Source organism: Eucalyptus grandis, chromosome 8 (genome assembly GCF_016545825.1).
Source record: "Eucalyptus grandis isolate ANBG69807.140 chromosome 8, ASM1654582v1, whole genome shotgun sequence".
Lineage (NCBI taxonomy): Eukaryota > Viridiplantae > Streptophyta > Magnoliopsida > Myrtales > Myrtaceae > Eucalyptus > Eucalyptus grandis.
In genome coordinates this window covers 64,006,853-64,022,230 of record NC_052619.1, presented here as the reverse complement: position 1 = coordinate 64,022,230, position 15,378 = coordinate 64,006,853, and the positions used below count along the sequence as shown (strand labels likewise).

General features: G+C 40.4%; 2 protein-coding genes across 2 annotated transcripts; both read left to right on the top strand.

The window, feature by feature from the left end:
• The first annotated feature begins 5,588 nt into the window (after positions 1-5,588).
• LOC104415614 lies at positions 5,589-6,600 on the top strand. Its single transcript, XM_010026951.3, has one exon. The coding sequence runs from the start codon at positions 5,738-5,740 to the stop codon at positions 6,275-6,277; it is 540 nt and encodes a 179-aa protein (XP_010025253.1). The 5' UTR covers positions 5,589-5,737; the 3' UTR covers positions 6,278-6,600.
• A 4,241-nt stretch (positions 6,601-10,841) lies between these two features.
• On the top strand, positions 10,842-14,559 carry LOC104415613 (serine/threonine-protein phosphatase PP1). The gene is made up of 4 exons (XM_010026950.3): positions 10,842-11,740; positions 12,456-13,015; positions 13,688-13,888; positions 14,049-14,559. The coding sequence occupies exons 1-4, from the start codon at positions 11,545-11,547 to the stop codon at positions 14,070-14,072; spliced, it is 981 nt and encodes a 326-aa protein (XP_010025252.2). The 5' UTR covers positions 10,842-11,544; the 3' UTR covers positions 14,073-14,559.
• The last annotated feature ends 819 nt before the right edge of the window (positions 14,560-15,378 follow it).

Below are 15,378 nucleotides of genomic sequence, written 5' to 3'. Positions count from 1 at the left end.
GAACAGCAAGCTGAATCATGTCCGGAAACTTCACTGACTGCATTAGGAGTCTTCCTCGGTCGTCAGCACGTTATATCTGATCACTTCCTGTTTGTGCAATATATAAGTCACGGAAAAGAAACATAACTCTTGACTCGACAGGCCAGAAACGATTCTCAAATATCTTCCCACGCGATTGCTTCTGGGTCGTCCTTGAGATCATCTTTGTTGCCATTTTCCTTCTCCATGCTCCCACCAGAATGAGAATACGCTGTTTGATTGTGATTTCCAATAACTTGTACTTTATAAATTGTTTTCTTTCATGAATAAGAAGATTGAATATCTCTGGATCTGATCAACCATGTGGACCAACTCTAATCTAGACTGACATTAAGATCCAACCCAATTTGATTAATCTACTGATCAATGAATGGAGCATCCGAAACATGGATATGTTTGTTAACTCATAACTAAGATGGACGTACACCATAATTAAATTGCATCACATGGAAGAACCACTAAGTTAATCGTCTGCTTAATTACTCATAATTAATGGTTATATTCTTTTAAGAAGAAAATTATTGCAATATCTTTATAATGCAGTAGAAGAATGCAATACTTGCGATCGCATACGATGTGATATTCCCAGCAGTAGCAATCTTAGTGACTCAGTTAACGTTGGATTGTCAGATGCAAATCACTGTTGCTCGCCTCTTGAGTGCTCTCTTTAGTATGGTCGCCTATGGTTCACCTCTCTCTGCCATGGTAAAAATATATATGCGCATAAATATATACGTGCTTTCATATACAAGCTATGAATGTACCCGCCTTCTATTAAAAAACAAAAATAGAGCAATACTATGCATAATGTTCCTCAAGTATATGCTAAAATCTTGAAGAGCGATTCATGATATTGTTTAAGAAGGTGAATTGATTGGGATGTCGCATGAAGTTGATAGTTAACCTCGATAATTTTTGCAGAAGAGTGTGGAGTACATGCCTTCCTTCCTCTCCTTCACCCTGTTCGTCAATGGCGGCGTTATGACTTCTTCAATGGAGTAAGCTTAATTTCCACCTTTTTCTACTGCACTGATTATTCTACTGTTCTTTCGACCAAGCGTGGAAACAACAAAAGAATTATCGCCATTCGCAAGCAGCATTAGAATATGCATGCACGTAAACTAGCCCTTCCCTATCCAAAGAAAGAAAAGGAAAGATGTCACACTCGTAGAGTATATTTACTGATAAAATAGACAATTCACCCTTGCTTGCGGGCTAAAAGGACGGATCAGTGATCAACATGAACATATACAATAACACAATTTCTCTTGTGATTACAATTTGACGCAAAGCTAGATGCAGACAAATGTCGAATTAGTTCGAGAAAACAGTAAGAAAGAAATCTCGTATCTCGACTCATGTGAGAACTCTGATATCTTTACCTAATTCTGACAAATTAGGGTTTTGACAGGCATACTGTGGCAACATCTAATATAAAAACTATTTCCTGAAAAATCACCAACATAAACTTAATGTCGCAGGAGAGTTAAGTTAGCTCTTCAATAGAATATTATATACTTTAACATAATAAATAAAGAAATTGCCAAGAAGTCAACTATCCATAACCAAAGCAATACTCGATGAACTGAACACCTCAGGAAAAGAAAAGAAAAATGTTTGCTCATGGATGTTCGCTCACGGACTTGAACGGTGAAATGGATGCAGATGCCACACGGGACCGGGCTCAGACTCGGAACAGCTCAGCTGATTCTGTAGCAATGCATTACAAGCCCAAGACCAAGTCGGCGGTGGCGGCGGCAGAGGACAGTAAGTGGCAACCACATGAGCCTCTCGTAAACCTAACTCCCATTTCTGAAGTAGTAGTCGTAGTAGCTCAAGAGAAAGATCAACAGATGTATCAATTTTCTCGTTCTTTTTTTTGAGCCCAGTTGGATCAATCGTGTTCATTTACTTACTTCAACAAACAGCTTTGATTGTGTACTTTTTGGGGGACTGAGTGCAATAACATTTCGCAATCTATGCTATGTACTATAGCTAAGGCAAGGCACATCTTGACAACGACGCAATTATCAGGGGTGCGCTCTGCCACTGAGCTAATAGCCCGTTGTGCAGGCCTCCCACTGGGACCCGCTATGTCAAAAGTGAGAGAAAACCCCATCCCCTCTTTCCCTTTTTCACCCCATGTCGACACGCGAGAGGGGCATGAGGATGTCAAAAAGGGGATCCTATCAACTTGTTCCGACCTAGGATAATAAGCTCATGAGCTTGATCTTACTTCACTATCTAGAAACGAAAGAGGACTATCCATCTCCAAGTTGAACTCAGATGTAGCTCGCCTCTTTTTGAGTGTAAAGCAATGTCAAACTAAAATACCCAACGTAATAATTTTTTGAAAAGTGAATCCTAATAATTCATTAGGTGGGATGGCGGAATGAACTAGGGACCAATTCATTTATTTCGAGAATTCATGAGCTAACCCTACAACTAAAATAGATATTAAAAGAGAAAATATTCGCCCTGAACTAAATAATTGTTCCGATGGAACCTTTTCTTCTACCGGAGATTGGCCATGTGGATGTTGATACACGATCCAAACCCCTACCCTCTATTCGTTATTATTTGTAACAAAAATACACCGAAAAGTTAAAAAAAAACCAATCCTTACCTAACAAATTCCAAATTACTGAAATTACTTTAGTTTTTTATTAGTTGGTCAAACTCAAAAGAAAAGAACGAGTACACATTTTTTGGATTTCAAAATTTGAATTAAACTAGTAGTTAATCAAAGAATACATGATTTTCGAAAAGTTATCTCAGTAATTTCATCTTTTCTTTTGATACCAGGGAGAAGAAATAGAATTAAAAGAAAAGACGAAATTACTAAGATAACTTTTCGAAAATAATGTATTCTTTGATTAACTACTAGTTTAATTCAAATTTTAAAACCAAAAAAATGTGTACTCGTTCTTTTCTTTTTCTTTTGAGTTTGACCAACTAATAAAAAACTAAAGTAATTTCAATAATTTGGAATTTGTTGGGTCAAGAGGTGGAAGGCATTCCTTCGATCACGGGTACGATCTCTAATTGGAAAGCTCCCACGCGGTGTATAAAAAGAGATGATGGAAATGAATCTGTCCGATCAATCGATGTATCAAAAGCGTTACTTACACCAATGTTTAACTTATCGAGATGCTTAGAAGAGTTTGTTATGTTAAAACTACCTCTAAAGAGCTTGATAATAATTATTGGTTACCCCTTTGAAAATTGTGTGCCTTTATATGACGTGCCAAAGGAAGAACATATTTTTGAAATTCAACATACTCTAAAGTACATTGACTTTTTTTTTTTTTCTAAAATAAGTACATCGGCAATTGTTCATTCTACTTCAAGGTTTTTATTAAATGTGATTGGCACACTTATTCATGAGACCTAGATATTTGTACTTATACATCTTAAAATAAAATGATTCTTTCACAAATCAAGGGGGTCTTGCATGAAAAAATAAAAATGTTAACCGGGTGTTTGTGTGGAGAGCATGTTGTATACATACGTGGTCGATTTCATATGAGGAAATTTCACATCGGATGGGAGAGGAGTCGAGCATGACAATGATTATATCTTGTAATTTTCTGCAATAAAGATGCAAAATGGGGTCTGCCATGTTCTCTGGCTAACTGGCTTTTATCAAAGAAAAGAAAAAAAGTTACCTACGAAGATTTAGCATACAGAAAAAAATTTGAAAAAAGGAAAAGAAAACAAATTCGATATATTTACTTATTAGTCATGATCAAAGTTAATGTTTAAATCGGACAAGCTCGAGGAACTTGCGACGTGGGCAATTGCGTGGAACCTTCGCTAATTGTCCCACGTAATGCATGCGTGTCTTTCCTGACAAAATCCTAACTTTTGATTTTGTCAGGCACAAATAAAAAGAGAAGGTCATCTCATCGAGTGATTAGAGAATTTAAGACGCAATTTAATGTCCCTGATTTGAAATGTTCATATATGTCGATGCCCCCCAAATTTTTGCGAACCATATTATACTATACTAAATTATATTATATTATATTATATTATATTATATTATATATAAACATGGATGTCGTGGTATGTTGGATAACATGCTTCGTCAAGCAACCTTTAGGCAGAACGAATTCTTGTACATCAAGCACAAGATTCCTGTAGACGTGCTGCATAACCACATTAAATGGACCAAAAAATTAAAACATGAGTGTTTGCAACTTAACTGCACGTTTGTTTGACGTCAAAGCACGAAAACTCAAGTCAAAATTTTAGAATATTGTTCGAATTTCAATTATGAAAATTTATATATGAATTTACACGTCAACATTATTATGTTGTGAAAAGTTTTTGATGTTTTGGGTTAAGAAAATTCGGAGTGCGCATAAATTTAAATTAAGCAAAACCTAAAAGGTAAAAAGTCTATCCATACACATTTTGAAAGAAAGGAATGGCGTTCATCCTAGAATAGTCTCGGTGACAAGGGCTTTCCATTGATTTTGGCTCAGGAACTAATGGTCTCGGATTTGATTCTCATGCTGGGAAAATCATATTTAAACGGAGGACTGCGATGGTCGGTTACTATGCCAGTTCCCTCCGACTAACAGCTTAATCAGAGTCATGTCCTTAGGTAATCGACCAAAAAAAAAAAGCACATGCAAAGTGAGATCTAAGTCAACATCCTTACACATGGCTGACTCGATGCAATTGTGAATTCCAATCGAGAGATCTCGAATCCATGTAAGAGTCTACATCGAGGTCAAGCTAGTAAGAAAATGTGCAATCGATCTTTGGTCGATGATAATCACGTCATCCAATTACCTCAATAACCTCCCATGAAAATAAAATTACAATTTTTTGTTAATTTTTTTAATTAACATTATGAAAAACCTCAAATTAGTACACTATGACAAATTTATTCAAATTAATTTTTTTACCATAAAAACTTTAAACTGTTACATTTATAACAAATTTACCTTAAACTAATTTGTTCAACTACCAAAAATCTTAAACTAGCATATTTATGACAATATACCTCCGTTAAATTGGATTAACACTACAAAAAAAAAAACATAACAATGGTACAATGGTGACAAACAGAGAGTAAAATCCTAAATTAATATACTAGTCAATTGGCGCACATCATCTAACTCAACAATTTGATGATAAAATTTAACGAAAACTAATTGATAGTAAATTTATCACAAGTGTACTAATTTGGAGTACATTTGTCAAAATTATATCGGTTTGAAGTTTTTGTTGTCGAAAAATTAATTTAGGATAAATTTATCACCGATGTATCAATTTGTAGTTTTTTAGGGTATTTTTTTAAGTCAGGGAGTTGAGTAGAGATTCGAAAGGAATAATTAAATCCGTGAATAATCAGTCCAGTCGACAAATTTGCAAAATCAAGTCACGAAAAAAGAAAGAGTGCTCAGGCCCATCTAGTTCCTTCCAAAGGCGGCAATACCGGACACCAGGCCCATTCGAGGCCCAGGACCATTCGAGGCCCAGGCCCATTTCATCCTCTGACGTCTTCAACTACCATTCCAAAGCAATCTCCGGAACGAAGGAGAGCTGGCACCGAACTTTCCCATCTGCGCGAGAAGATCGGTTATCGTCGTTGACAGAGACGCCATCATCGCCATCCTCATTCAGCACAAGCAAGGTCCTCAATCCAACAACGACCGCCGGACAGACAGACGGAGAAAGCGAGATGGGTCTTGTCTTGTTTCCCAGATGGGCACTCCTGTCGACGACGACGACGATCCTCTGCATCGCCGCCGCCGCCGCCGCCCTCGTAAGTTCCGAGCAGATGCATTCCGGCCAGCGGTCGGCGTACGACGTCCTCGGGGACTACAACTTCCCCGCCGGGATCCTCCCCATCGGGGTCAACGGCTACGACCTCGACGCGTCGACGGGGCAGTTCGCGGCCTACTTCAACAAGACGTGCAGCTTCTCGCTGGAGGGGTCGTACCAGCTGGAGTACAAGTCCACGATCCGCGGGCTCATCTCCGAGAACCGGCTCAAGAACCTGCAGGGGGTGAAGGTGAAGCTGCTGTTCGTGTGGGTGGACATCGTGGAGGTCAGCCGCCGGGGCGACGACCTGCAGTTCTCCGTCGGCATCGCGGGCGCCGACTTCCCCATCGATAATTTCGAGGAGTGCCCCCAGTGCGGGTGCGGGTTGAATTGCGGCGACCGTGTGGTGGGGGAGACGACGAGAGGAGGTAGGAGGCCGTTTGTTGATTCTTACTGATGGGGAATGGGATCGACAGGGGAAACGCCGTTGTGCTGGAATTCTATTCTCTTCTTTATTATTTGTGGCGTGATGGATATAGATTCAGCTCCAAATGATTAATTGTTGTCAAGCGTTTTTTTTCTCGTCTTCGTTGTGCGCTTGATGGTTTCTGCATTTGTTAAGATTATGCTGCTGTAATGGGAAGAATGCCCATGACAGATATATAAAAGTGGAGTAGAATTCGAGAATAGAAACAAACTTCACCAAAGGGTTTCAAAGAAAGGTCATCTTGAAGAATGTTTGCTCTGAATTGTGTAAAATGCATGAGAAATTATCTTGCTATAACTGCTGGTTCACCCTAAATTGGACTTGTATATGCGTTTAAAGTGGATTGTGATGAGAAAGGGGATGGAATGAGTGAGGGATTGGATATGAAAAGAAAATTGAGTAGAATTTGTTTGGCTGCAACAGAAATCCCATAGTTAGTGAAAAGAAGTCTTATATTGTCTTGAACTTTCAAAGCTATCTTCAAATATGAGAAGGAGAAAAAGAAGAGCTATCTGCAGATATGTTTCTAAATTGGGAATGGCCCGTTCCCTCTCATTGCCCTAAAATTCCTCCAAGCATAGAGAAAGGCAATTGGCATTCCATTTCCTCAAACTAAACATTGGGTTCTCAAAGCCACTATTCAGCAGCCTGGGCATCTGAAAATCTTCACCCTGGTGAAAGAGCTGTTAACTTCATTGGCCATATTACAGCAGTCAACCAAGAGACATTGCATTTCTGGTCAATTAATCTTCAGTATATCCTGAGAAAGTGACACTAGTCTCTTACAGAGATACAATGCTCTTATCCTCGCACTTCCTCTGGATGAAAGTGCTTCTAAGTTGGGATTCTGAGACTCAAGTGAGCTAAAAGCTGTTTGACTGCTGAAATATATGACTAGATTACTATACATATGTTCTCTACTTCATAATATTTATCTACGTGGACAGCTTCTTCCTTTGAACGTGCTTGCTCAAATGCACTCAATGCTATCAACTAATCAGATGTTAGTTGTTTTGGATTGTCCACATGAGTCATGTGTCACATTATTGGCTTTTATTTGATCGAGAGTTCTTCATTGGCTTTAAATGCCATTGAACTTGAATCCGTAACCAACTTTTGAATAGGTCTCTGGGTTGCGTTACCAAGATTGCTCAGAGCAATCTATCTTTATCTGCAAAAAAACTTGAACTAGTTATTATCTTTGTATATAGGCCCCCTTTTCAATAATTTGCAAAGAATTTGATCTTTCGGTTTTTTTTTTCACTGTTCGAAGCATAGACTGTGACTGAATATTGGTTACGAATTTTAGTATTGCTGATCAAATTTTATATGGGCAATAATCGCCAAGTTCATATTTGCTATGATGTTTGCTGTGGTAATATCCCTAAAGATTCTGCAATCTTCTCTGTCTCCGTAGGTCAAGAAACTTTTGTGGCTGTTCCTTTGAATGTTGAATCTGGTTCTTCCCTTTGGAACCCAAATTTCATTATTAATTTCAATTTGGGGGCTGAACTCTGTATTTGCTGTTTCTTCTCTCCTCTTTATTTAGCTAAAAATGGTCATGCTTCAAACAATAGGATTTTTCTGGAAGGCTGAAATGGTTGTCCAAACGAACTATAAATCTTTGTTTAAAGAGCTTAAACTCTGAAAATGATTCTTCGCTACTTCAAAATTTGTCATCTTAAGAATGATTATAGCATGTGACTTGAAGCGGAAAAGAAGACATGCACCCCACCCAATTAGTATGACACAGCGGAGTTGTAACTTGATCCCTTTGGAAGAATGGTTATTATTTAAAAACAGAATGATTCTGCCATTCTGTTGTATGGATTGAACTTGTGGGAATTGTAATGATCATATTTAATCTGAGGATAAGTGAATTCTCTTCGCGGAATGCTGCTGCAGCTTTTGTTAAACATCATCCATGCACGTCCAGATTGACACAACCATAATATTACACATTGACTACCTGTGTTACTATATAAGGGCAGCATTGGGTGCATTCCCCTCGGTGCCATAATGATCTCTCCATTTTCAGTCCCGGCACACCAGAAAACCCCTCTGGTAATGGGTAATTGAGAAAATTTCTTGCTTATGTTCAGTTTCTAGAAGCTTAACTATGCAAGCCATGGGAAAGTGTTATATGTTGCTCGACTTGAGATCTTAACTAGCATAATACTCTGGTTTTTTGTTCCTCTGGACCAAACGTGAACACAACTCCTTTGACATCACAAGGAAACTGAAGCAAGTGCTACTGAACCCCAAAAATATCTTAAAGTAGATGCAGATGATAACTTGCAGACCAGTTGACTCCTGTTTATATGTGGAGGCCAATAGTTCTTTAAAGGAGGGGACACTTTGTCTTCCTTTTAAGGACAGTTTACGGAGAGCCATTTAATAGCCCTTAGATTTTTCTGTTGCTCTTCAACTACTGTAACTGACTTTTAGTTGTGTTAGGTGAGTGGAAGAAGGTGAGTAGCTGTAGCTTTGCCTTACTTGTGCTCTCTGTGGAGAAGCTACTTTTTTAAGCTTGTGGTGAAGCTACCAAATTCGCTGAGTATGACTTGGGAGTCATTTCCTCGAATGTTACCATGTTCTGTTTCTTGAAACGCACATATGCATCCATGACATCGTACATCGATCAATTTCAGCTGCATCGTGAATGATTTTATTCCTTCGTCCTTGCCTGATGCTCCATGAAGCTGGTTAAGTTTGTCAAGAAGCAGGAATTCCATCCATGTCAAGCGTATGCGCACAAGAAGATACCTCAACGAAGGAACCTATTGTCGGTGAACTTTTGCTTGGTACAATGTTAAAGACAACTCCAAGGGCCGAAAGAACTGGATCACAGTGACGCTGTGAACTCATTTAACTTAAGGCTGTTCTTCTTACACGTATCTTAAAATGGTTTATTGATGGTTCGTGATTGTTGAAGGCCCTTCAGGTCTGTCTGTCGGAAGCTTCTCTCGGTATCTTGGGGCAGAAGCTATGGAGTCAATTTGGTCAACAAATTAGGGCTCTCTTATCTCGTTGATCTCTTCTCACATGCCAAGCAGCATGTTTCTTGTTGCATTAACTCTTCCCAACTTGATATTATCCTTTTCATTCCACTGTTCCCACCTCCACTGTTCCCACCTACCTAATCTGCTTTCGTGAACGGCGGTAAACTCCAGATTGACTCGGTCTCAGCACTTACTGTCGATAAAGAAAGTGGAGCTCTAGCTTTTCAAAAAGTAACCCAATCCATTTTAAACACCAGGAGCTCCCGGGAAGCTCTCTTGACAATGAAATGCTGATGGAAACTCCCCGCTCGCGCGAATCTCTCTAGTCTTCTATGTGAAGAAGCGGACGAAACTTCCCAACATATAAATAACAGGGACTGCAGAGAATCTAATGGGTTCGAACAGGTTCATTGGAGTGCCGAACGCAAATCCATCGATTCATCCAATCTTAATCAAACGGAGATGTCCCCACCAAACCCTTTTAAACAAACTGTTCGGTGCTCCAATGTGGTGGCAATTAGTGAGCCAAACAAGTCGCATAGTGGCTCCTTGCTCATCACCTCCACCACCTCCACCACCACCACCACCATCAACTGAAACGAATTTTATTCAAGCAAAAACTCAATGATGCACCCATCGAGTTCGTCAACCAAATAAACAGAATTTCGGTTAGGTCCAAGGAAGGCAACAACTAACAACGGGAGGATGAGGCCCCCCTTGCGTGGTCTTGCACGACAGGTGAAGAAAAACATTAAATTAAGGGCGAGATTCGAGGGAGGAGAACTATTGTAATCGAGCCTGACTTGTATTCCATTGCGCGGTGCGGTGTCAGAAGTTCATGTTACACACATTCACTTGGACTTTTCAAAGTACGCGGTTTCTTCAAGTTGCAAAGCTCAAAAGACGGAAAAAAGAAAAAGAAAAAAAAAAGGAATAGGAATCGGCTACTACCTTTGATTGCCCCTCATCTTTACAAATTAAACCCACCGAAGCTATAACTTTGCCGTGAACATTACTCCCAAATCTCTCTTCATCTGTACTCATCATCTGCTATGTTGCGCCTTGTGGGCTCTCTCATCGGACAATTTCTTTTTCACTGCCTCATATTTTCATCCTGAAAAGGTTGATCTTTCTGTGGAATCTCATGTCTAAATCCTATCCGGTCTACAAAGTTGAAAACTTTACCGGCGTTCCTTGAATATTTCAATTCCGGGTGCAATTATTGAAAAATGGTTTGACAGATTTGGGCCGACATGGTGAAAGGGTCATCATTTCTTTAAACGCCAAGGTCAAATTTGTTTCTTTACAAAGCTCGAGGCGAGCAAATTCAACGGTCTTGAATTTGGGCTAGAGGACACTGACATAGAATGGAAGTATTTTATTTTGAAAATGAATGATTCGGATCCTTACAGAAGTTATTTTTCGCTTGTAGGAAAGATGCCAATCGTCGTTTAAATGGGGCTAATAGTGGAGGTAGTTGGTAATTAAAGTTTCCAGAAGTGAAACAAAAGCAGCAAGGGAAAAGGGAATGTGAAAGGGACGCTAACATGCGCCGGTTCTTGAGAGGGGCCGAGTAGCCACCGCTTTTTGAGGTTTCCACATCAACCGCGATGAATAATCTACTTGCAGAGGGGGAAAGAGGTTCATTCTCAAACGAATATTGACAACCCCATGTTTGATCTTTTGCTTGTCACAATCTCCAAGCCCTGATTTTTCTTGTCTCTATCTCTCTCTCTCTCCCTCAATCTGTATTTAAAGTTTGGATTTTTCTCGTTCAATTTCATAGGGCGGCGAGTGTGAGTTTTTAACAGATTTAGTTCTCTCTCTCTCTCTCTCTCTCTCATACGAAAAGTTGATGGAAGGCTTCCAAATTCCATGTATATAAGCATAATCCTGTCCATTGACTTTCTGTCATATCTCTGAGCATACCCTCTTGGGTTGATTTTCATCCCGCGGAAGATAAGGTGGAGCTTTCTTGATTTGTATCGCCCAATTTGGCGGATACCCTTTTGCTCCTCTCCTCTCATTCCCCTCAAGAATAAAGGGACTCGCGGACCCAAAAATCAGATTTTTCGTCTGGACGGTTCCTTCATATTCTTGTTCTTCTGCATCCACTTTGAGCTGTTTGTTTCTATAGAAGCTTGCTGAGCCGGTTTAAATCTTGTTGATATTGGAAAGGGAGTTGATTATTTTTAGTGTGTTTTTTGAGTGGAGGAAGAGAAGAAGAAGGAGAAGATGATGATGATGACAATGGAAGGGATTATGGAAAAGAGTGTGTTGGATGACATAATAAGGAGATTGTTGGAAGGCAAAGGAGGGAAGCAAGTCCAGCTTTCCGAGGCTGAGATCCGCCAACTCTGCATCAACGCTCGCCAAATCTTCCTCTCTCAGCCCATTCTCTTGGCGCTTCATGCTCCCATTAGAATCGGCGGTACGGGCTCTCTCTCTCTCTCTCTCTCTCTCTCTCATGTTGTCATGCTCTCATCCCACTCTCTCCCTCATGTTGTCAAGCTCTCATCCCAGGATTGATTCGAAGGTGGTTTTGGTTGTGCAGCAGGTGGGTTAGTCTGTGGCAAAGAGGGTTATATGGCAAATTGCTAGGAACCAATAATCTTGAGGGCTTGTGTGTTATGGTTTTCTTTATCAGAGCTCTCTTTCGTTTCTGCAGTCCACCCATTAGCACGTGGTTGACATTTTCGTCTGTTTCTCGTTTCTGCTGCATAAACAACGGCGGTTTTTTTTGCTGTCTTTCTCTAACGTTGGAGGTAGTTGATTTGATGAAACAATAACTCGTGTTTGCTAGTGGAACTATTCGATTGTGTGTTCGTTCCTGCTTAGCAAATGGACAAAGAGCAGGCTGCCGAAGTAAGAATCTTGAGATGTTAAAAATTTAATTTATGCGCATTGAAGCATTGGTGAATCTTTTAATGTTTGATGATGGAGTTGGGAGGATAGATACTTCAAGGATGGGGTTCTCAGTAGAACTTGAAGGGACTGCTAATTAGTTTCAGGCTCTTTGATTGAGGGGAAAGTGGTACAAATTCATTTGAACTGAATGCAAGCTTCTGTCTTCTAGCTTGTCAGCGCATTCTTTACAATCAAGTTAGCATGCATCAAGTAATTCTAATGTTGCAGGTCTCTTACAGGTGATATACATGGACAGTACCACGATCTACTGAGGCTATTTGAGCATGGTGGGCACCCTCCCTCTGCGAGCTATCTGTTTTTAGGAGATTACGTGGATCGTGGGAAGCACAGTTTGGAGACGATATGTTTGCTTCTGGCCTACAAAATAAGATATCCCGACAAAGTATTTCTCTTGAGGGGAAACCATGAAGATGCAAAAATAAATCGCATCTACGGCTTTTATGATGAGTGCAAAAGGCGATTTAATGTTAGGCTTTGGAAAATGTTCACCGATTGCTTCAATTGCCTGCCAGTGGCTGCCCTTATCGATGATAAAATACTTTGCATGCATGGGGGCCTCTCCCCGGAGTTGAACAAGTTGGATCAAATAAAGGAAATTTCGAGGCCAACCGAGATTCCTGAAGCCGGTCTTCTTTGTGATCTTCTGTGGTCTGACCCGGATCCTAGTATTGATGGTTGGGCGGACAGTGATCGTGGTGTCTCATGTAATTTTGGAGCTGATAAGGTTGCCGAGTTTTTGGATAAGAATAATCTTGATCTCATTTGCCGAGGCCATCAGGTAAGCCATTCTCTTTATTATCCAGCTTGATGCCTGTTATAGATGCAAAATGCTACAATCATCCTTAGGGCACTCTTAAAACTATAGGCGCCTAATACCCCGTTTAATCTTCTCAGAATTCTTATAAAGTGTTAAAGAGCCATTTTTCAAATTTCCATGCTAAAATGTCTAATTAACTTTTTGCTCACCAAACAAATGCTTTTAGCAGCACAAACATCAACACGATAGCAACCCGTTCAGTTACCCGTCTCCTGTTTCCTTTTCCCATCATATTTGAATATTATACCTTGCATTAGCGTCGTAAAAGAAAAAAAAAAGAAGAAAAATTGATGTCGTGATAAGTACCTGTAAAATTTATGGTGTCAAATCTCCCAACCAGTGGTTTTAGTACTTGCTGATTGTAGTGCTTCGTATTAATTGAAGGACTTTCTGCAGAATTCGGATGAGTTATTTATTTGTGATGTAGATAATAGAACAGTAATGCTTGCCTGGATTTGCACTCTGGAGGTGCCTACCCTTCAGTACACTTTTATTCTGTCATCTTGTTCTCGAAAAACATTTTCTACAACCACAAAAACCTTGCAATAGTCATGGCTGAACATTACATCATGATGTCTTTCTCTTCAATTTGCTTGAAACAATATCGAAAAGATCTTTTGGGGTTAATTGCAGGTGGTAGAGGACGGGTACGAATTTTTTGCCAGACGGCGGTTAGTCACAATCTTTTCAGCTCCCAATTACGGAGGGGAGTTTGACAATGCAGGTGCATTGCTAAGTGTTGATGAGAATTTGGTGTGTTCGTTTGAGATACTGAAACCAGCTGAAAGCAAAGCTTCTAGCAGTTCTAGTACATCAAGAATGATACTTAAGAAGGTATTGAAAAATTCAGCTTTCTTCATCTTCCTGGGCTTCACCATTCTCCCGAATTCAACAGCAACAAAGATCATGCCTTTTTTTTTTTTTTTTTTTATCATTAAAGTCAATTTTGATGTGGGGCTGTGAAATAACTTTTTTCTTGACTTGGTACGAGCAGCCTCCACAGCTTGGAAGAGTCTGATCCGCGTGGTCTCTGGAAGATGTTCTTATTTTGACGAGAAAATGAGAAAGAAAGCTGGTTTCATGCATAAGCTAGAGACCTGTCATAGAAAAGATTGGATGAAGATATGCCCTCCGCTTCCGTCGAAAAAGTCGTATCCTTCAAGATTATCCAAGTGCAGCAACAATAGTAATATAAGAGTTGGTTCAAGATCTTCGATCGTACGTGCAGTATTTTCAGCTGAGAAACGGAGACATTAGACCTTAGGACATCCAACAGAAATCGCTCCCCTAGGATAAACTGATGATTTGAATTATTGTCATCTGTAATGTTTTCGTGTTGACTGCAAGTGTGCTCGAGAGTCAGCTTCGCAACAAGCTCATGTTAATATTTCAGTTTTCTTCCCTGTTGTGTGTGACCAACGTTGTCATCAGTTCGGTGTTTGTTGATAACAGCAGCAATCTATATCAAGCTTATTGCTATCGAGAGAAGAGGTCGTTTGGGAATTCATGGATTCTTGAAAATAACCACTTTTATGAGCCCTCGGACAAAACTCTTGAAATTGATTTTTCCAGTCATGGGGATAGATGGAGTGTCGTCTCAAGCAAGCAACTGACCGGAGGACTATTGAGTGGCTTAGAAGCACAGGACGGTGTGCTATGTACAAAAGGCTAATCCATCTTATTCTGCCCTCAAATAATGCTTGTGATAATGATCTCCACTTTGGGTGCATTTGGAATTAGCTTTGCAAAGGGCTTTGGACTTCTAAAGATATTTAGGCATACAACAAATAATGTTCATTTTTTTTCCAAAATCATCCTCACTTACTCTCGATTTTTCGATTTTGCCCTCATCATTGTACTATTCATCTTCTTCTCCGCTGAGGTTGGCCAATGGGTTGCTCGAAGCTGTGAGCAGCCGCCGACTGCTTGACATGGTTGCGATGGCCCGGGCAACCGTCACTAGCCAGTGGTGCAACTGCTGCCCTGTCGAGGTCGTGGCGAGGTCTAGGTTGCGCGACCTCGCCTGCCCGGATCTGGGTCGGCGAGGTTGTGCGACCTCGCTGACCCAAGTTCGAGGGAGGCAAGGTCATGTGACCGCCATGACCCGAAGCCAGAAGCGACGAGGTCCTCCCGCGACCTCATGCTCCAAATCTAGGTCACACGGGGTCGGGCATCCAGCAGCCCTCGCCCAGGGTTGCCCAACATCCGATGCACCCTCACCACCCTAGATCTAGGTCGTGACGAGGTCACCCGACATTCGGCAGCCCTCGTCATCCGACGTACTTCTTTTCTTTTTTTTTTCCATTTAGATTTTTTTAAGCAAA